The 21,715-nt window shown below is 38.2% G+C and overlaps 2 protein-coding genes across 5 annotated transcripts in view; one reads left to right on the forward strand and one right to left on the reverse strand.

Moving 5' to 3' along the window:
- GIGYF2 (GRB10 interacting GYF protein 2) overlaps positions 1 to 21,715 on the forward strand; it is a 136,980-nt gene that overhangs the window by 64,515 nt on the left and 50,750 nt on the right. The window lies entirely within an intron of this gene.
- On the reverse strand, positions 972 to 10,463 carry KCNJ13 (potassium inwardly rectifying channel subfamily J member 13). The gene is made up of 3 exons (XM_066346353.1): positions 10,354 to 10,463; positions 3,768 to 4,243; positions 972 to 1,788 (listed from the first exon to the last, which is right to left on the reverse strand). Exons 2-3 carry the CDS (start codon positions 4,225 to 4,227, stop codon positions 1,166 to 1,168), a joined length of 1,083 nt encoding a protein of 360 aa, XP_066202450.1. The 5' UTR covers positions 4,228 to 4,243; positions 10,354 to 10,463; the 3' UTR covers positions 972 to 1,165.

Consider the following 21,715-nt stretch of genomic DNA (forward strand, 5'->3'; position numbering starts at 1 on the left):
AAGTAAAAATTGAAGCAGAGAAAGTGTAATTTTCAGGGGGTATTAGATTTGGAAAGAAATAATAGATTCATCTAGTCCGACCTCCTACGGGTGAATAAACACTCATTTTGTGTTTATAGAAAAAACTATTTGAAGTTCGAAACAGGAATTTGGTTTGAAAATACTTCATTGCCTAATTATTTTTTGCTTTATCTATTGGATATTTTTTTCTAGTTGATTTACATCTGACTAAACCTTTGTATCTATAAAAACTTAAATATAGAGTTACCTAAAGCTGGTATGGGTATTTTGTGGTGTTTTTTTTTTATGCCATTGAATGGATCATAAATAGGGAATGTTTTTACTTAGGTTGCAAGCCATTTAATGAGCGTTGATTATAATTTTTAAATTACTAGTTGATTATTATGCAGGGTAGCTTTAATGGAGGTATAATTTTGTGTCTCCTCTGCCAGAAGTACCACCACAGGTTCCATTGGGGCTGGGACTTATCTTACTTTCTCTGATCACTTTCTGCCACAAATGTATGAACGTTTGTTTGGGTGTCATACTCAAATGCTTTTGGAGTTAGGCATAAATCTATACTTTGCTGTTTTTCTTGTGAAGTTTTGTTCTTAGCTATTAAAATTAAGGGGATATTTCTTTTCTCAGTTTTGTAGTCCATTGACTCAAAGGAATGGTCTTTGTTGTCTTGAAAAAAATAACAGTTTTAAAAGGATGTTCACTAAATATTGTGAAATCATCTATCTACCCAGGGAGCTAGGTTGAAACTAGACTGTTGCTTCAACTTGCAGATAAAAATGAGAGTTTTATGGTTGATTTTCTTAAGAGTTCAGCTGTATTAAAATTCACTGTCCATTTTACCTTTACTATTGGTATCGTACCACATTTTTATTAATTCATCAGCATTTTTGTGTAAATATGTCTTGTTAAGATGCACTGATATCGGCAGATAACCACACATACAAACTTTGTAAAGTAGAATGTTGTATTTCCACAATATATATTGTTAGCTCAGCCATTTTTTATGGGCATAGGCTTGATGTAATCAGGTAAATGTAATCAGCATTGGAAAAAAATAAAGCATGAGATGTGATGAAGGAAAAGTAGCTGCATAACTGGCTGAATATATTTAATACATTACAAAATAGGGTGCTATGGATACATCTTACTCTGTCAGTCCTGTTTCAGAGATCTGAAAATTGTCAATGCTTTGTCCATTGATACGGATGTCCAGGTCAGTCCTGTTTGGGCTCTTAGAGACCAGAGGAGTTGGAAGGTCCGGAACAGTCTTGTCGAAATTCTCCATCTTGATTTGATATTCACCTTTGGAACCTCGGGCCAGCAGAGACGCAAAACAGTGGTGTAACATGATCTCAGAGGGTAGGTAGGATGTCCTCCTTTGGCATATTTCTCCTGTGCCTTCTTGCATTGCTGAGAGGAATACAACTAATTCGAAGTGGGGAGGATTTTCCTGCTGGAGCAGAGTAGCCAGAGGACTTGAAGGTATAATGGAGTGATAGTAGGTTAGTGGAAAGATAAAGAATGGACATTCCTTAGAACTGATGCCATCGAGGTGGAAGTCCACACTGGTCTGGTAGAGTTCTCCGTTTTCTCTTTCCTGGTAGAGGATCGCCGAGACCTTAACACTGGTTAGAGGGCTGGGGCGAGTGTTGGCCACCTGGAAAATCAGATTAGGTTTGCCGTCTCTGTGGGTCACTACTGCCAAGTCAGTGAAGCGAATTGAGAACGCTCGATTTTTTGGCCGGGCAATCTTCGCCACAAAGGCACCTAAATTAGAAACCATTAGTTTTTTTTAGAATTAACACTTTTACATATCAATACCTTTTCTGAATGAGAAGGGTATATCAAATATTTATGCATATCTGAGTGCCATGCTTTCCAAATGAGTCAGGAATTGGACTCCTTAATCTGGGTAGTCTTATTTGCTTGGAGAATATTTGAAAGTGTACATATACTCATTTAAAAATTATGATTTCAAAATGGATAAACATAATTAATTTTTTTACAGAGAAATTTAAAACTTTATCCTTAGTGTATTTTAAAGTCAGAGAATGGTTATCTCCTATATTCCTGCCTCTGTTTTTTTTTTAAAAGTAACAAAATAAATGCATTTAGGCGCAGCCAGATTATTTCAAGCCTAAATAGAGATTAAATTTAAAGTAGAATGATTTGAGGTGGGGAAGGAACTGTTAGATACATTGAGGATTTTTTACTTTGAAGTTTATATGGGCCCCCTGCTCTGGGTTTGTTTTTTAAAGACTGGCTCTCAGTGCATCCTTCCTATTCCCAGGTCAAGGTTTCATAGCCACCTTTGTGCCATGGAGCTTTTTGGCAAGCAGATCTGTGGAGTTATGCCCTAACTGCATAACAATAAAACACATCAAAAGGAAACCAAATACACTGAAATCCAGTTGACTGTTTTAAAAATTGTATTATGTCGTACTATGTGTGCTTTATTAATACATTAAATAACAACATACAGTGGTGGACTTACTACTGTAATATTGAAGTATTGCACTGTGATATGAAAATATCTGTGATTTCAAGTATTGCTGATATTGTTTTTTGTTGCTTACATTTATCATCAAAGGAAATGCCAAATTTTAGTTAGGAGTTAGTGAAAAAGGATGCAAGTTTTTTCTGTTTAAGTTCACAGACACCTTAAATTTTATCTAATAACCGATCCAGTTGAAGAACTTCTGTTGTAAAGGTTGTAGAGCTATTTGTTAGCACACTGGGACTTCATTCTAGATCACCCTTCATGTGGCCATTGCTAACTTTCTCAGATTATTAATTAGGTAGAGTATTAAGACCAAGGTTTCTTTGTATTGTACTTTGCTTAATTGTACATATCACTTATAAGAACTATCTAAGTTCCACTTGTGTGTTTATTGCTTTATAAGCAAAATTTCATAATCTTTTGTGGCCATTTTTCCAGTGCATTTTGCTAAGAATGTGTATACACACCATGCTGACTTTGATGCTCTGGGCTCACTAATATTGAGCAAATGTTGAAAAGATGAACTCAGAGGAGAAAATTCTAGCCAAGTTTAAAAAATCAGATTCTTGGCCCTGGCCAGTTAGCTCAGTGGATTGAGCGTTGGCCTAGTATATGGACATCCCGGGTCTGATCCCCAGTCAGGGCACACCGTAGAAGTGACCATCTGCTTTTCTTCCCCTCTCTCTCCCCCTTCTCTCTTTCTTTCCTTCTCACAGCTAGTGGCTCGATTGGTTAAAATGTAGGCCCCAGGCGCTGAGGATGGCTTGGTTGATTCAAGCATTGGCCCCAGATGGGGGTTGCTGGCTGGATCCTGGTTGGGGCACATGTGGGGGTCTATCTCCCCCTCCTCTCACTTAAAAAAAATCAAATAAAAAAAAAACACACTCAAAAAAATCAAATTCCTCTCTTAGGTAGAATGTCAAAATATATGCTGATATTTATATATTTATTTAACAAAATATTTAGCTTCTCTGAAAACTTAATTTTTTTTTTTGGCATAGGATCTTGCTACAAGTTAGTGTCATAATGATCCTTTTTTCCCCTAAGATGTTCCAATAGGTGAAATTTAAGTACCGAGTCATATTCTCATAACTTCTCCTGTTGTTGGTCCCTAGCTTCTCCTTTCAGTCTCAGGCATTGCCTGCTAATAATGCAAAGAAATGATTCTATAACACAGTTGTTTAGAACTGACTGTATACTCTTAACAAAAAATTTCATAATTTTTTTAAAGAACAAAAACAATTACCTGTGATAAAAGCCTCTAGCATGAGGCCTAGGAGCATTTGTATGGCAAGTAGGGCAATTGCACTTGGACAGTCACCACTGGGAAACATGGTACCATAACCAATTGTGAGTTGTGTCTCCAGGGAGAAGGAGAATGCAGCTGTGAAACTGGTGATGTACTTGACACAGATAGTGTGGTTTTCAGGTGGGGCATCATGGTCTAGTTCCAGGTCACCGTTCATCTCGGCTAGCACGTACCAGAGCACCGCAAAGACAAGCCAGTGCACAACAAAAGAGGCAGAAAAGACCAACATCATCCAGCGCCAGCGCATGTCCATTAGGATTCCCCAGGCATCCCGAAGATAGACGAGGCCTCTCTGAGCGCCATCCATCTGAAGTGTGCTGTGGCCATCCTTGGTGACCATTCTCCGGTATCTCTGAGTTAGGAGAGGAGCAATGACTTTGCAATTACTGCCATCCATCTCAGGCTGTAAATCTCTGAAATCAAGAGGTTTACAGTTAATACTAAATTCTGAGACCCCAGTCACTTTGTAATGTCTTTGGAATGCTTTTCTGACTGTTAGACAGGCTTTTCTAGGCTGACACTGTTTCTCTTTTCTCTCTACATAAGGCGGTATTTTCTAAGGCATTTGTTTGATAGCTAGTCATGGGTTGCCTTAGGGTATCATTGTTTACGAGAATGACTGTTGAAATATTGTTTGGCATTTTAACATTTTCAGGTATATTTTAAAGTTCCTGAGGGTTGGAATTATTGTTCATTGCCTTATTGACATCTTGTGTCTTTCTTGCACAAGTCCGTACATCAAGTACTTACTGGCTTTACTAAACATTATTTGTAAATAAAAACTTTTCATAATTAATGATTTATCGTTATAAAAGATTCATAATTAAAAGGAATGTTAAATATTTGGGTTCCTCTGTGTAAATAATTAGAAATTATTTGGAAATGTACTGTTAAACTGTATGTAAATTATTTTTTTAAAGATTTTATTTATTGATTTTACAGAGAAGGGGGTGAGGGAGTGAGAATTATCAGCTCATAGTTGCTTCATGTTAGTTGTTCATTACTTGCTTGTCATATGTGCGTTTACTGGCAACTGGTGACCTCAGTATTCCAGGTCGATGCTCTCTACCCACCGTGCCATCACAGGCCAGGCTGTCTATAAATGTTTTGATGCCAAACTTAGTGGTAGGACAAGACTAAGCTTTTAGAGTTATGGGTCTAACATATACCTTCTACTTAGCATATTGAAAGTTTTGTGATCAGGTTCTCTTTGTTTTTGTCACTTTGCGACCATTTCATGGAGTCTTTTTTTCCCTGGCTGATGGAATGTTGCCCTTTTAAAAAATATTCTAGATGATGATTAGATTGTAGGGTAGAGAATTATTTTCTTGGCAAAATAAGAAATTCTAGGTAAAGATTCCTAATTAATACTAATTTTGAAAGTGGATAAATCTTTGAGTTTAATAAACTAAAAAAATCATTTGTACATCAAATGGCAATTTTTAAAAGATAATTAATGTAATTTTTAGTTGTAAACAGTTTTTATCAGTGGTGAATAGAAATATACTGTTGTATGTTTTTTTTTTTTAAGTGAGAGGAGTGGAGATAGACTCCCACATGTGTCCCAGCCAGGATCCACCCAGTAACCCTTGTCTTGGGCCAATGCTTGAATCAACCGAGCCATCCTCAGCGCCTGAGGCTTATGCTCAGACCAACTGGGCTATTCAGCACCTAGGGCCTATGCTTTAACCAATCTATCCACCTGCTGTGAGAGGGGAAAAGAAAGAGAAGGGGGAGAGGGAAGGGAAGAGAAGCAGATAGTTGTTCCTCTTGTGCCCTGACTGGGGATTGAACCTGGAATGTCTGTATGCTGGGCTGACACTGAATCCACTGAGCAAACCAGCCAGGGCTATACTATGTGTTTTCTATATGGCCATCCTTGCATGTGACAAAGGAGTCATGAGACTTGTATAGACACTACCAGGAACCAAAAGGCAAATGCTTCTTTGCTCCTTGAATGTTCCTCTCTCTTTGTCACAATTCAGTGGTAGGAATTATATTTGACTCTTTTACTTGCTTCTTCCTTTAGAAGTAGATGCCCTTGGAAGTAATGCATATTCCTTTTAACCTTTTGAAGGAGAGTGCTACTTAAAGTGGACTAGAGGCTAGAGCTAGCTAGGTTGTTGTTTGGGTTTGCTGGATCCTTCCTATATCTAGACTTTGGAGACTGCCTTTATGTGTTGTTGGAGTAAACATTGACCATCCAGGTATATACTTTCTTCCTTGTCCTGAGGCCAATTTATCATTTATCAGTGATAATAGAGAGACTCTCTCTTGCATTTCTTTTCAGATTTGAGTTACTGATGAACACTGGAATGATTAATAAATTTATTTAGATTAGATGGCTATTTCAGTTTTATATTATAAACTTAAAAAAAAAAACTTAGGGCAATAATGTTTTTTAATGTGTTATTCTTAACAAGTTGATAATATCATATTACTTAGTGTACTTTTTTTTTTCTTGGCACAGCTATTTAATGACTCATTTTGCTAGATTCTTTAAATGTTTTAGAAGACCTCATCTCTGCCCTTTTGGAAATAATAATAACAATAACAACAAAATATTCATACACACTGTGCTTAGGTGCTTTCTTATTGCATTATCTCTAATTCTTTAGTGTCTCAGCAAGATAGACATTATTATTCCATTTTTTAGATGAGGTCCCTGAGGATCAGGCAGATAAATTTACACAAGGCAGGTGGTGGCCTTGAATTATTTGAATTATTAACCAAGTCTGGCTAACTTCACAGCTGATTATTATTATTATTATTATCTTTTTTTTTTTTCCTACAAGAAGCTGTTGAGAGAATTTGGTGAAATAAGTCTTTCCTGAGATACCTGGTATTGCATTCACAAAATAATCTGTGACAGCAGGTGTTTTCAGCACTTTTAATAGATGCTCTTCTTGTGCCCATAACTGTCTCAAGTATCTATGTATTTTATACCATTGTTACCTTTACACATGATTCTTATGACAGTAATGATTAATAATATTAGCTAGAATCTATTGTTTGTTATGTGCCAGGAATCATACCAAACACTTTAAATATATTAACTCATGTGAAGCCAGTAGCCAATGCCTGGCCAGGATAATCTCTCAGTAAGTATTAGTTGCTTTATTGTTATTTTTGTTTTGTTTTGTTTTGTTTTGTTTTTTACAGAGATAGAGAGAGAGTCAGAGAGAGGGATAGACAGACAGGAACAGAGAGAGATGAGAAGCATCAATTATCAGTTTTTCGTTGTGACACCTTAGTTGTTCATTGATTGCTTTCTCATATGTGCCTTGACCGGGGGCCTTCAGCAGACCAAGTAACCCCTTTCTCGAGCCAGAGACCTTGGGTCCAAGCTGGTGAGCTTTTGCTCAAACCAGATGAGCCTGTGCTCAAGCTGGCGATCTCGGGGTCTCGAACCTGGGTCCTCCGCTTCCCAGTCCAACGCTCTATCCACTGCGCCACTGCCTGGTCAGGCGCTTTATTGTTATTAATAACGTTTTTTTTAACTTTCATAGTAAAAGTCCCATTATTATGCCCATTTTATAGATAATGAGACTGAGGCACAGTGTGTTTTCTAAGATCACAAAGGTAGTAGTAAATCCCATACTGAATGCATAGTTCAGAGTTAGTGCTATATTGCCTCTTTTACCCTAGCTAACATTCATGAATAACACAATGTTTTGTTTGACAAATTTTGTTCAAGAGCCACTACAGAATACTTGTTCTTCAGGACTGGTTGCTTAGATTCAAACCTATGATTTGTAGGCAAGAAATATATTTTCAGTTTAGGAAGACATCTTATAAGATTTAAAGGTTAGTACAGAATCATTACATGTCAACCTAGGCTTGTACAGACCAGTGTAAATTAAAGCAAAATGTGGACAAGAGAGTTCTTAACATAGCATCACAACAACTGACCTTGTTGTATTTTGCCAGATGAGGAAATGATTTTAAAAATATAATACTATCATAATTTTATAAAAGACATTCTGACATTGGAAGAGGAAGAAGGCTGTAAAGGTAGTTGGTTGGGACCACTGCATGGTTTTGTGTCACCCACAGCATTGTCCTGTAGCACTCCTGCCTGTGTGAAAGTCCCCATTGTGGGCTTCTACACTAGTGCTTTTTCCACTATAGGGAATTATTGTTTCACAATAATTCTCGGGGGAAAGTTACATGATTCTTCTTGACTTTCAGTCTGCTTCTTTAAGTTCTAAAATGCATTACCTGGGAGATAGCCTCTCTATACATGCTATAGCTAACAAAATTAATTATTCTCATTTGGGCCTTTTCATGGTCGTTACTTGTAGCACCCATGCTCTAGGCTTTTACGATTTCATTCTTTTTCTCTTGCAGCTAAATAATTAAATACATGGAAAAACCTTTGAACGGGGAAGTCAAAAGGCTAATAGTAAAGTAGCAAAGCAGTACCTTTTTATGTATAAAGCTTTGTTAGATCTTGTTCAGATTATATTGGGGAGTGGAGAGAAGTAAGATATGATCGCCACCTAACATGACCCTGTCTGACTCCATTCTTTCGACTCATGTAGTCAGTGTGTTAGTATAAGGAAGACAAGGTAGGGATCTAGCTGGCTAGGCTCTGGCTCTAGCTGGGTCACTGTGGGCAAGCCACCCCATCTCCTTCGCCAGGCTTCTTTATATTAAAAAAGGAAAGGGAAAAGGGAATTAAATATACGATCCCTTAAAACCTTAAGTATTTATAAACTTACTCTCATTTTCCTCAACTGATAGGTTTTCTGTTTGATTTTTTTTCTATATGATGTTATGTCTGTTTAAATCATTTAAAATATCATTGCCTGATATATGTAGATTTCCTTTCCACTAAATTTAAAAGTGTCTGATGGGTAAATGTTATGTTTATGCTATTATATTTCCAAGTAAGTTGCACATCTCTGTAGGCATTCAAGTGCATTTTTAAAAATTTAATTTTGAACGATAGTTGGCATACAATGTTATATTAGTTTCAAGCGTACAACAGTGATTAGATGTTTACCGTATTTCCCCTTGTATAAGACAACCCCATGTATAAGACACACCTTAATTTGGGGGCCTGAAATTTGAAAAAATATGTATTACATAAAGTTATTAAACTCAAGTTTTATTCATCATAAAATTCATACAACTCCTCAACACTGTCAAAACTCCCATCCATTAGCTTGTCCTCATCTGTGACTGATTGACAAATCACTGTCTTCAACAATGAGCGCAAAAACAAGCACTAAAAAGTGGGAAATGCAAGTAAAAAACCCCTACAACCACTATATAAGACGCACCCAGTTTTTAGACCCCAAATTTTTCTGGAAAAGGTGCGTCTTATACATGAGGAAATATGGTATATACTTTATGGAGTTATGAACACTGAGTTTAGTAACCATCTGCACCCACCTTACATTGTTATTACAATATTATTGACTATTCCCAATGCTGTGTATTATATCCCTATGACTGGCAGTTTTTACTTCTTAATCTCCTTAACCTCTTGTGCGCATTTCCCCCACCTGCCTCCCATCTGGTAACCATTGGATTCTCTGTATCTATGAATTTGTTTGTTTGTTTGGATTATATTTATCTTGGTTTGTATTTATATGATTCTTATCAACTGATCCCAACAGAAAGTTGAATCGAAGTTTGGGAAGGTTTGCTTGTACCTCTGTGTGTGTGGGCTGTAAAATTTTTGCCCATTAATAAACTGTTTGGTGGAAAAATAGTACTTCATATGTATGATAGTTTGGCTGCTTCATTGGTCATCAAAATAATGGATTCATTCTACTCATTAGATTGTAGCTCTATAAACTCTCTCATTACCTTGTTGTAATGTAGTAGTATAGTTCATATTAAACAGTTAACATACAGGCTATAGCAACAAATGTTAAATAATTACAGTATTACTATGTATTTGTTCACATCTGATATAAACTTTAGGAGTGTATAGAGTCTTATAATTAATTGTCTTTTCAATCCCTCCATAATCAGGGCACACTGTGTGAGTTCTAACTCTATTATATAAGCTAAAAGAACCTTTTAAATTCCTTTTTGCCGAAGCATATAATTTCAGTAATCCATTCTTAAAACAAAATTTAAAATTAGAATGCTCATCGCTTTTTTCATGGATTAAAGAAATAAAAACAAATTTTTCTTTTTTTGCCATTTGTTTTTGTATGCTCATTAGAGATTCTTTAATCCCTTTCAAAAGAAAAAGATACATTTTGTTAAAAGTTACTGAAATTTTTTAGGGTTTTTCTCTTCATTTCTATATTATAATGGAGAATTAGTATACATTTAATAAAACAATTAAGAAAATTTTCAGTAATACTTTCAGTAGAACCATTTATTCTATTTCTAAAATTTAAGGAAAAAGAATAAAGAACCTTAACATATGACCCCGTAGGTAATGTCTTTGTTTTAAAACTCTTTTGGCAATATCTAGCTCTGTCCCTATTTGCCAGTTACCTTTCTTGTTCCCCTTTAAGGAAAGAAATAAGAATGAATATTCTTTTCATGTACTCACCAGTTTTTTTTGCTGGGTCAGCCTGTATGCACAGGTAGTCTTGAGGAGGAAACTTTCAAAGTTGGTCTTTTTGATGAGGTAATTTTACTCTACAAGTCTAGTTTGTAGGCTTTCTTCTTGGACTGGGTTTACAGTTCACATTCCTCTGTTTATAATGTCGTGGGGGCTGGTTTCAACTGAAGCTGATATGATTGGTCACTTAGTCTGCAGGGGGGCCAATTAGCTCTGATCATGTGGAAAAGAATGCTGGTTTGTTAGGAAGGTCTTTCTTTACCCAACACAAACCTTAACAACTCTGGAGAAAGCCTCCAGACCTGACTTGGAGAAGGGGTGCATTTTTTCCCTCTAATCTGGACCGGTCTTTAGTAAGTTTCCATAATCTTACTTAAGAGTTTATTTAAAAGTTCAAAGGGATAAAATTCCCTGCAAGATTTCCTTTCAGCGGTCTTTCCGTATATAGCATGTTGAAGTGTGAGGTATTTCCTTAACTAATCTGTTTTTCCCCTTTATTTCTTTGGGAAGATATCATTGGATAAGGACTTTTAGGTATGAATTAATGAAATAATTTTTACCAGTTTTCTTTCCCTATCCCATCTCCTCAGAATAACTGTCACTAATTCTAGAACTAGTAATATATGTATTTAGTTACCTGAGATCTTTTGGGGGAGGCAAGAGGCAGGCTTTTTTTAAGGCTATTGTACCCAGACTTTGAATAAGAATAAACTTGTTTGGTTCCTTGTACTTATCTTTAAAAAAACACGCCAGTATGAGAAAACTGAAGCATTGTCTGAAGGTGTGCTTTAGTGAGTGTCGAGATGTTTCCCTGGAAGATACGGACCACATGCAGGAGGTCATAGTGTTGAGGGTTCAGAAAATTTAACTTAACATCTAAATAGTGTTTAGCGGGAAAACATCTCTGATTCAGCCTGTAGCAACCTTGAAATTAGCTGTGGGGTAGATTTATGTAATATAATATAAAGCCTTACTGAGCAATACTTTCCTCCACCTCCATTAGCTGATTTTAAAACTTTGATCAAATGTCACATGTAAGAGGATCTTAGAAACAAAGGCTGTGATTATTCAAAGTAAAATCATGGAAGGCCTGCTGGGAAAATTATTAATGTAGACCAATATAATGCTACTTAGAAAGTGAAATCCGCCTTTGTAGATTCCTTCCCTGCCCCCTACAATTAAAGAAATATATTAATTCCTTCTTTGTTTTATTAATGCCAAACATTTCAGTACAAGTTCAGACACAGCATTGGAAGCTGTGAGCTTCAGAACTAGAGAAGGTATAAGCATAAAGGAGGGACTTGTGATGTAATGCCGGTTTCCTGCCTTTGCTGGTAGGAGGTATACTTTACATCAATTGTCAGCTAACGGTTTGAGGGGAAAAGCCAGAGTCAATACAGTGTAATAGCGCCTTTCAAAGAAGTAGAAGTACTGGAGTGTATCTGCCATGTGTTTTGAATAGACATTCTAACATGCAGGATAGTGAAGGATTTTACCAAACTTAGAAGCCCCTTTTCACAATAGACTCCATTTAAGAATATAGTGAGGGGAAAATGATTTGGCAAAATGATTATCAAAAAATGTCTCAAGTGCAAAAGTGTTCTGGTTTCTAGATTTCTACAATTTGAAAGTTTGCTATGTTCTATACACAGTGATTCCTAATTACTCCTAATAGCTAACTGTATGGATAATGTAGATCAGCCTCAGAGTGCTACTCATGAGCACAGTGCTCCCATTATAATAGCCTTAACAATTAGACTCATTTCTGGCTGAGGTTGCCACGTTAGCTGAGAGGAAATTGATTTTGAAATATATAATATGCCAATTTCATTCTAAAATGCTGGGCCCTCCCATCTAAACAGAATTAGTGATTTCAGTTGGAGATGTCTTAAAACACTTCTGTGAATGAACATAAATGCTGTATATCAGTTGATTAATTGTTTTATTCAAAATTGTAATGATTAAGCAAGGTGCTGAGACTAGGTTATTCTTTATTAAATTCAATTCTTTGTCCCTGGAGGTGTGTGATTTTCTTTTTGGCTGAAGTAGTTCGGTAGATGATCCAAAACTGTGTACTGCCTTGTTCTTTTTGTTTTTTAATTTTTTAATTTTTATTTTTACAGGGACAGAGAGAGAGTCAGAGAGAGGGATAGATAGGGACAGATAGATAGGAACGGAGAGAGATGAGAAGCATCAATCATCAGTTTTTCATTGTGACACCTTAGTTGTTCATTGATTGTGGGCCTTCAGCAGACTGAGTAACCCCTTGCTCGAGCCAGTGACCTTGGGTCCAAGCTGGTGAGCTTTTTATTTATTTATTTATTTTTTTTTTTTGCTAAAGCCAGATGAGCCCATGCTCAAGTGGCGACCTCGGGGTCTCGAACCTGGGTCCTCTGCATCCCAGTTTGACGCTCTATCCACTGCGCCACCGCCTGGTCAGGCTGTACTGCCTTGTTCTTGAAAGCAACAAAACCTTCAGTTGGTGTGCAGTGTCCTGCCTGTGTGCATAGATTATCTCCCAACTTCAAAACTTTAGCCCTGGCTCCAGTGCTCTTTCTTATGTAGTGCACATAGCTTTCTTAGAAGGTGCCTGGTGTCTTTCCAGTTCTGCATTCAGGCAGGGCCATCTTCCCCAGAGATTATGAGCAATGTGTGGGGATATACCAGCAGGTGACTGAGCAAGAGGGTTTGGGGATATGAAGCATATTCAAACCACATGAGGTGCCTTTTCGAAGAGATTCTGATGTACTGCCATCCCCCTGGCTTTTCCCTTCCAGCCAGGAGCTGGTGTGTTTTCTGGACCCATTTTAACTAGTGGAGTGGATTGTTGCCCCTGAGGGGTTAGGATGATAAAGAATTTAAAGGACTCCATCCTAGCCATCATGAGTTTTGTTTACAGGTAATTATGGGGTAGGGGGAGTAGATACTAAAACCTGGATGGGATTTCTTCTCACTGTTTTCTCTGGCATTAAAAAATATTCTTAGTGTTAATCAGAGACTATATATCTGATTAGAGGAATACAAAAGTACTTGCTAGAAAAATTTGCACATAAACAAGCTTCAAAGTCTGCCCCATAATTCCACTTTTGCTTTTGGAGTTTGGGCACTTGTAAGTTCCAAGTCTCACAGCTGTAGATTTTGTTGGCTGAGCGCCTCCTTGCTCCATCTGAAGTTTTCCATAAACACGATGTTTGGCTCAGTGTCAAACACGCACACAGGTGCCCTTTAACTGCTCTTTCTCCTTAGGAAGTCCACTCAATTAGACCAGACTAAAACCAGTACTGCATTTTAATTTAATTTTATTTTTAGAGGGATCCTACTCAGACTTAATATTTGAAGACAGAAGCAAGTATTTATTGCCATTGGGGAAACTAGGTATGTGGTACCCTTGTACTTGAGCACCTATTATATACAGTGTCGTTTGCTCACAGAATGGTCATGTTTGCTATATTAAATAGAATAGAATACAATTTAAGTCCATGTTTATCTTTTGAAGGTCAAAGACATTTAAGATGCTGATGCCTGACCAGTTGGTGGCGCAGTATATAGAGCATCGGACTGGGACGTAGAGGACCCAGATTTGAAACCCTAAAGTTGCCAGTTTGAGCGTGGGCTCATCTGGCTTAAGTGTGGGATCATAGACATGACTCCATGGTCACTGACTTGAGCCCAAGGTCAGTGGCTTGAGCAAGGGGTCACTCACGCTGCTGTTGCCCCCTGGTCAAGGCACATATGAAAAAGCAATCAGCCTGACCAGGCGGTGGCACAGTGGATAGAGCGTCGGACTGGGATGCGGAAGACTCAGGATCGAGACCCCGAGGTTGCTAGCTTGAGCGTGGGCTCATCTGGCTTGAGCAAAAAAAAAAAAAAGAGCTCACCAGCTTGGACCCAAGCTCACTGGCTCAAGCAAGGGGTTACTCGGTCTGCAGAAGGCCCGCGGTCAAGGCACATATGAGAAAGCAATTAATGAACAACTAAGGTGTCGCAACAAAAAACTGATGATTGATGCTTTTCATCTCTCTCCATTCCTGTCTGTCTGTCCCTATCTATCCCTCTCTGACTCTCTCTGTCCCTGTAAAAAAAGAAAAGAAAGAAAAAAAAAAAAGAAAAAGCAATCAATGAACAACTAAGGTGCTGCAACGAAAAATTGATGCTTCTCATCTTTCTCCTTTTCTGTCTGTCTGTCCCTGTCTCTCTTTCTCTGTCTCTTCTCGCTAAAAAACAACAAAAAGATGCCAACAGAAACCTTACAGCCTTTTTCCTGAAAAAAGAAAAAGCATGCTAGCTCGTATATGCTTTCAGCTCAAGGGTCCATAACCCCTGCACTTACTTATTTGTTTATTTATTTATTTTCTTTTTAAAAATACCTTTATTGCACTATTGTGTGTGTGTGTGTGTGTGTGTGTGTGTGAGAGAGAGAGAGAGAGAGAGAGAGAGATATGGCCAGGGAGAGAGATGAGAGGCATCAGTTGGTAGTTGTGTCACTTTATTTTATTTGTTCATTGACTGCTTCTTATATGTACATTGACTGGGGGGCTCTCGTCAAACTAGTGACCCCTTGCTTAAGCCAGTGACCTTGGACTTAAGCTGGTGAGCTTATACTGAAGCTGGATGAGCCCGCGCTCAAGCTGACGACCTCAGGATCTTGAACCTGGGACCCCAGTGCCCTAGATAGATGCTCTATCCACTGTGCCACCACTGGTCAAGCCCAAGCTCATTTATTGACTACAGGTTAGAAATATTTGGTTCAGACATTAATTTGTAAATTATTTTATTGCACTTTTAAATCATTTTGTTTACAAATTAATCTGTTAAGATTTAAAAAAGAAGACAACTAAAATACTTGGCTACTCAACTTTGTCCTGGTGCTAATGTTATGAAGGAGGGAAGACTGATTTTAAATGTTATGAAAGGCCATGTACGTGTCTCTCACTCATTTTAGCCTTGGTCACTATGGAATCTCAGAATATTTTAAACATAGAAGGAGCTTTAGATGATATCTGCTAAGTTGCCCATGAATGACTTTAAAATTTATCACTACTTTGAAATTATATTAGTAATGTACAGGGGTGGGCAAAAGGTTCATAGTTGTGAATACACAAAACACAGAGTTTTTAAAGCTACTGTAATAATCACAACCTGCATGTCTTTTTCCATCTCCACTTTTGCCCACCATTGTACCAATATATATATATTTTAACTCTAATTATACAGATGAAGTTCTTCCTCCTACCCTTACTCCCCATCCAAATTTACACAAATACAACTGTTGTAGTCATTTAGATTTTAAAGGATTTATTTTAATGTTTTAGAGAAATTTTTATAATCAGTGTAATTTTTTCCTGTATTAATAGTAATTAGGAAGTACTTTTATTACTTGGTGCATGAAGTTATTTTTCCCCCTCAAAATAATTTCTACAGTGACGTTTTTATATTGAATAAGTTGGTCTTAATGTTTTTTTCAGAGCTGTATCATTTCTGCTGGAAGATTTAATAAGTTTAATTCCATCTTCCTCTTTTTAGAGATATTGTCAGTGTGTCTCCAAGTTGTTCCATGCATGATATGTCTATTGTTGTTAGAGCTTATCAGATTTATACCTTGCACCTTCCACTTCCTACTTTAGTTTTTCTAGCATTTCTGACTGTTTCTGATGGGTTTAATTTGTGGGTAAACCCTGGATGAGGATTTGAACACCTATATTCTATTTGGGAAACTCCCCTACAGATGTCCTTTCCTCATAGGAACAATACAGATGATAATGTTTGACTTAACTCTTGTGTTTACTATGAGGATCACATGAGATATAGTATCAGTGTATCTTGTCAATCATAATGTATGGAGACATTTATTTACTGTGTGTCCCTGGACTGTGACCTGGAGGCTAAGTGCTACATATAAATCTCTTCTTTTTAGTCCTATGTTTTCAGTTGTGTTTGTTCACAGAGGAAGTAGTCATGTTGATGTTTGCTAAGGGTTTGAGTAAAACAAGCAAAAAATGGTAAAGTAGTACTATTTCTCTGGGAAAATATTTGGTACTACTTAGTAAAGTTGAATATACCTATAACATAGCAATTTCACTCCGAGGTAAATACCAGCAGAATGCGGACATATGCTCATCAAATTTTATATCCAGGAATGTTCATAGCAGCACAATTCATAATAGCAAAAAACTGGAAATAACCTACAGTGTGTCTGTAAAGTCATGGTGTACTTTTGACCCATCATAGGAAAGCAACAAAAGACAATAGAAATGTGAAATCACCAAATAAAAGGAAAACCCTCCCAGTTTCTGTAGGATGATGTGGCAGCATGTGTGCATGCGCAGATGATGATGTAACACCATGTATACAGCGGAGCAGCCCACAGCCATGCCAGTTGAGATGTGGACAGTACAGAGGAAAGTTCAGTGTGTTCTGTGGCTTGCTAAATTCGAATCCGTGACCAAAGTGCAACATAAATATCAGCGCGTTTGTAACGAAGGGCCACCACATAGGAATAACATTACTCGGTGGGATAAGCAGTTGAAGGAAACCGGCAGTTTGGTGGAGAAACCCCGTTCTGGTAGGCTATCAGTCAGTGATGAGTCTGTAGAGGCTATACCGGATAGCTACCTAAGGAGCCCTAAAAAAATCTGTGCGTGAGCCCATATCGAACTGCACTGAATAGGTATGAAACTGGGAGAGTTTTCTTTTTATTTGGTGCAGATTGCACATTTCTATTGTCTTTTGTTGCTTTCCTGTGACCGGTCAAAAGTGCACCATGACTTTACGGACACACTGTATATCAGCCATAGAGTAGAGTAATGTATTGTGGTCTATTCATACAAGGAGAGCCTGTACAGCAGCACAGAAACAAATACTGCTGTTGCCTGTAACCATGTGGGTGAGTCTCCCTCCATGTCCAGTGAAAGAAGCTAGACGTAAACCAATATTCCATTTTTACAGGGAAGTATAAAAGCAGGCAGAACTGATCTTTGGGGATAGAAGTCAAGATGGAAACTCCTTTGGGAAGAGCTGGTTGGGATGATTGGGAGGACACGAAGAGTTTTGAGAGTTCCTGATTTTCTTTTACTTTTTAAAAATCTTAGGTGGTAGTTATTGTGGATATAGGCACAATATTTCATATTGCTTTATGAAAACTTTGAATTGTACATTTATGATTTGTATACTTTTTGATAAGAATGTTATACTTCAGTAATAAGTTTTTTTTAAGGTGGGGGCAGAGATAAATGGAGTTCATTTTAAAGTTTTTGAATCTTTTTCACCCTTCTCTTATGAAAATGACAGTGACCTCTGAAGGCGGAATTCCAGCTACCTTGCAATTACATATGGGACAACTTTGGCACATTAGAATTATATTATACGGGTTTTCCTTGGCTTACCATAAAAGTTGTCACCTAGCCCAGTGGTCCCCAATTTTTTTGGGGCCGTGAACCAGTTTAATGTCAGAAAATATTTTCATAAACTGGCCTTTAGGGTGGGACAGATAAATGTATCACGTGACCGAGACAAGCGTCAAGACGTCAAGACTGAGTCTTAGACGGATGTGACAGAGGAAATCTGGTCATTTTTAAAAAATAAAACATCGTTCAAACTTAAATATAAACAAAACAAATAATGTAAGTTATTTATTCTTTCTCTGCGGACCAATACCAAATGGCCCACAGACCGGTACCGGATTACGGCCTGGGGGTTGGGGACCACTGACCTAGACCTTTCAGTGGCTGTTATTTGTTATGCAATATTTGATATACCAAAAAGAGGAATGCAGTGTTTAGAAATTATTTTGTGGAAACGCACTCAGTAACAAAATCTGAGCTTCGTTGTCACAGATGTTCTTTTCAACTGGAATGTGCTATTGCTCGTGTAAAATCAGGTGGTTTCACTGAAAGGGTGTGTGCATGTGCCCTATTTCAAATCAGGGATTGGTTGTCTTCAATCAAAGTGGGATAGATCAGAATTTAAAATCAGCTCTGGGGATGCCAAGATTTTTTTTTTATCTTCCAAATTTCTGTGTTAAATCCTTTTGGGATTTGAAATGGCACGAGTAAGTCATTCAAACTCTTTGTGGTACAGGTTTCTTGACAGGTTGAGAATTATGAGATAGTTTACAAGTAAATAGAAAAGCCAGATATTTTTCTTCTGTAGTTTCCCTGCTTTTTACCTTATTCTGTCTTTATATTTTTCTTATTTCTAGATACTAATATAAAAAGTATACGTAGGACTTGACAGTTATAAAGGTAAAGAGCTGTTTTTTTAAAATGCAAACAATATAAAGGGAAATAAAATAAGTAAACAATATGAAAAATCTTTGATATGAGAAATTCATATTTGAGCCACATTAGTATAACATTTTATAACTGCTAAAGTAGTAGAAGTTTTAAAATGTTTGACCCTCTTTTTTGAGGAGGCGGTTATATCATGTATGAAGTCTGTCATTTAACATAGTAATTCAATTTTACTCTTTGAAGAAGAAATAGTTCAAAAAAGCAAAACACATAATACAGATATTTCTTACCTCATTGTCTATAGTTCTCAAAAAATCAGTTATAAAGTAAATGTCTAGTTGGGAATAATCTGGTGGATTATGCTATAGCAGCAAGGTATACCTGGTATTTAATACTCATTTGTAGTATTAGGAAGATGTTTAATCACAGAAAAGAATTTGCTGTATTTGATGAAAACTAGATTTCAAAATAATAGGTATATTGATTATAACTACTTAAATATATATAGTTACATAAAAGCTAACCACAGATAGAGTTCTACTTCTAGATTGAGTGATTACTAGTATTTTTAATAACTTTGTTTTGCAGTTTATCATTTGTTAGAAAAAATCATAATGATCAATTTTTGATGAGTTAAGCATTTTACCATTAGTGTAATTTTGCTTACTTTGGTACCTTCATTACATTTTTAAAGGTTTAATGTAAAAGTAGAGGAAAATGAGTGGTTTGACTAGCTCATCCATCATGTGATTACAAAAATCCACTCTGTTCCCAAATCATTGGACAGTGATGAATAATTACACGGGTTAAAATTGATTTCCTATCATTTGTCAATTTATACACATTAGGGATTTCTTTTAGATTTGTTCCTCTTTTGTAAGTGTACCTACATTTCTTTTTTCCCCCCAGTTTTTCCATTGATATGAGAGAGACAGAGAGGGAGAGAAGCATTGACTTGTTATTCACTTTGTTGTGCACTCATTGGATGCTTCTCACATGTGCTTTGACCGGGGATTGAACCTGTGACCTCAATGCTCTGGGACGACGCTCCGTCCACTGAGCCACCTGTCCAGGGCCTGTGCCTACATTCTTTATCAAGTTGTATAATGAATGTGATGCTTTGTAAAATGAATTATCCCCTCAATTCTGAGCAAGAGAGCCTGCCAGGTCTTCTAGCCCTTCTAACTGAAGGGCAGACATATAGAATATGTCTATATTTGAATCTGTAAAACTTGGCACCTAGAGTGCAATAAGTATTTGTTGAATGGAGCCAGAAGATTAACTTTTGCATCTTATTTGTGCCATTTAAAAAGTGGTGTGTGATTTTTGACAATTCTCCTGGGTTATCTTTTTGAGCCTCAATATTCTCAGCTGTAAAATGGGAAAGATAATTTTTTTCTCTCTCTGTTTCTTTTCTTTTTTTTAAAGTGAGAGTAGGGGAGATACAGAGACAGACTCCCACATGTGCTTTGACTGGGGTTCTACCCGGCAACCCCCGTCTGGAGCTGATGCTCTCTGCCTATTTGGGGCTATGCTTGCATCTGAGCTATTTTTAGTGCCTAAGGCAGAGGATCCACTGAGCCATCATCAGCTCCCAGGGTCAGCATGCTCAAAGCATTGGAGCCATGGCTGCTGGAGAAGAAGAAAGAGAGAGAAGGGGGAAGGTGGATGGGAAGCAGATGGTCACCTCTCCCGTGTGCCCTGACTGGGAATTGAACCCGGAACTTCTACATGCTGGGTTGATGCTCTACTGCTGAGCCAACCGTCCAGGGCCAAATAATTTCTAATACTGAGAATTGTTACAAAGATTAAATGGGTTTAAATGAATGTTTTTATTATCTATGTCTGTATAATAAGCTACCCTAAAACGCAGTGGCTGAAAACAGCACATTTATTGTCTTAGTTTCTGTGGGCCAGGAAGGAGCAACTCAGCCAGGCGGTCCGGCCCTAGGTCTGCGACCACAGTGAGCGCCAGGGCTGCAGTCATCTGAAGGGTCAGCGGGGCTGCAGCTGCTCCCCAGCTCGCTCCCGTGGCTGTTGGCAAGCCTCTGTTTCTGGCCAGGTAGGCTTCTCCACAGGGCTGCCTCCTGGCACGGCGGCTGGATTCCCTTGGAGAGGATGCAAGGTGGAAGCCACAGTCATTTTTCACTTAGTATTGGGAGTATCATCTCATCGCTTCTGCTGTGTTCTGTGAGGCATGAGGCCGCTAGTCCAGCCCACACATCAGTTGAGGGGATTACACGAAGGCCCGAAGGCAGGGGTTGTGGTAGAGGCTACCTACCAGCATAAGAAAGCAGGGAGGGCCCTGGCCAGTTGGCTCAGCGGTAGAGCGTCGGCCTAGCGTGCGGAGGACCCGGGTTCGATTCCCAGCCAGGGCACACAGGAGAAGCGCCCATTTGCTTCTCCACCCCTCCGCCGCGCTTTCCTCTCTGTCTCTCTCTTCCCCTCCCGCAGCCAAGGCTCCATTGGAGCAAAGATGGCCCGGGCGCTGGGGATGGCTCTGTGGCCTCTGCCTCAGGCGCTAGAGTGGCTCTGGTCGCAATATGGCGACGCCCAGGATGGGCAGAGCATCGCCCCCTGGTGGGCAGAGCGTCGCCCCTGGTGGGCGTGCCGGGTGGATCCCGGTCGGGCGCATGCGGGAGTCTGTCTGTCTCTCCCTGTTTCCAGCTTCAGAAAAATGGAAAAAAAAAAAAAAAGAAAGCAGGGAGGGTTTTGCCCAGCCAATAATTGTATCCCCCCCATGCCAAGTTATTTTATTCTTTAAAATAAACTTAATTCTCTAAGAATAATATCCGATTAAAAACCATTTGGGTAAACAGGATGTTGACTTTTTTAAAAAAGATTTTATTTATTGATTTTAGAAAATGGAGAAAGGAGGGTGAGGAGGAATGGGACGCATCAACTGGTTGTAGTTACTTCCCATATGTGCTTTGAGTGGGCAAGCCCAGGGTTTCAAACTGGTGACCTCAGTATTCCAGGTTGATGCTCTATCAGAATGTTGACCTTAATATGAATGGACTAGAAGAGGATGACTAGGAAATAAAATTTCCTCATTCTTAGAAGCCACTGTACAGTTTTTCCCTCCACTTTTAGTATGGTTTAATGAAAAGAATTGAGGTCAT

The sequence above is a fragment of the Saccopteryx leptura genome, chromosome 7 (assembly GCF_036850995.1).
Source record: "Saccopteryx leptura isolate mSacLep1 chromosome 7, mSacLep1_pri_phased_curated, whole genome shotgun sequence".
Taxonomy (NCBI): domain Eukaryota; kingdom Metazoa; phylum Chordata; class Mammalia; order Chiroptera; family Emballonuridae; genus Saccopteryx; species Saccopteryx leptura.

Bases quoted from the DNA above. Each gene is read 5' to 3' on its own strand.
- KCNJ13 (XM_066346353.1), bottom strand. From the start codon at position 4,227: ATGGATGGCAGTAATTGCAAAGTCATTGCTCCTCTCCTAACTCAGAGA. The intron at 1,789-3,767 runs GTAATTGTTTTT...TTTCTAATTTAG, and splicing joins GCTAGAGGCTTTTATCACAG to GTGCCTTTGTGGCGAAGATT.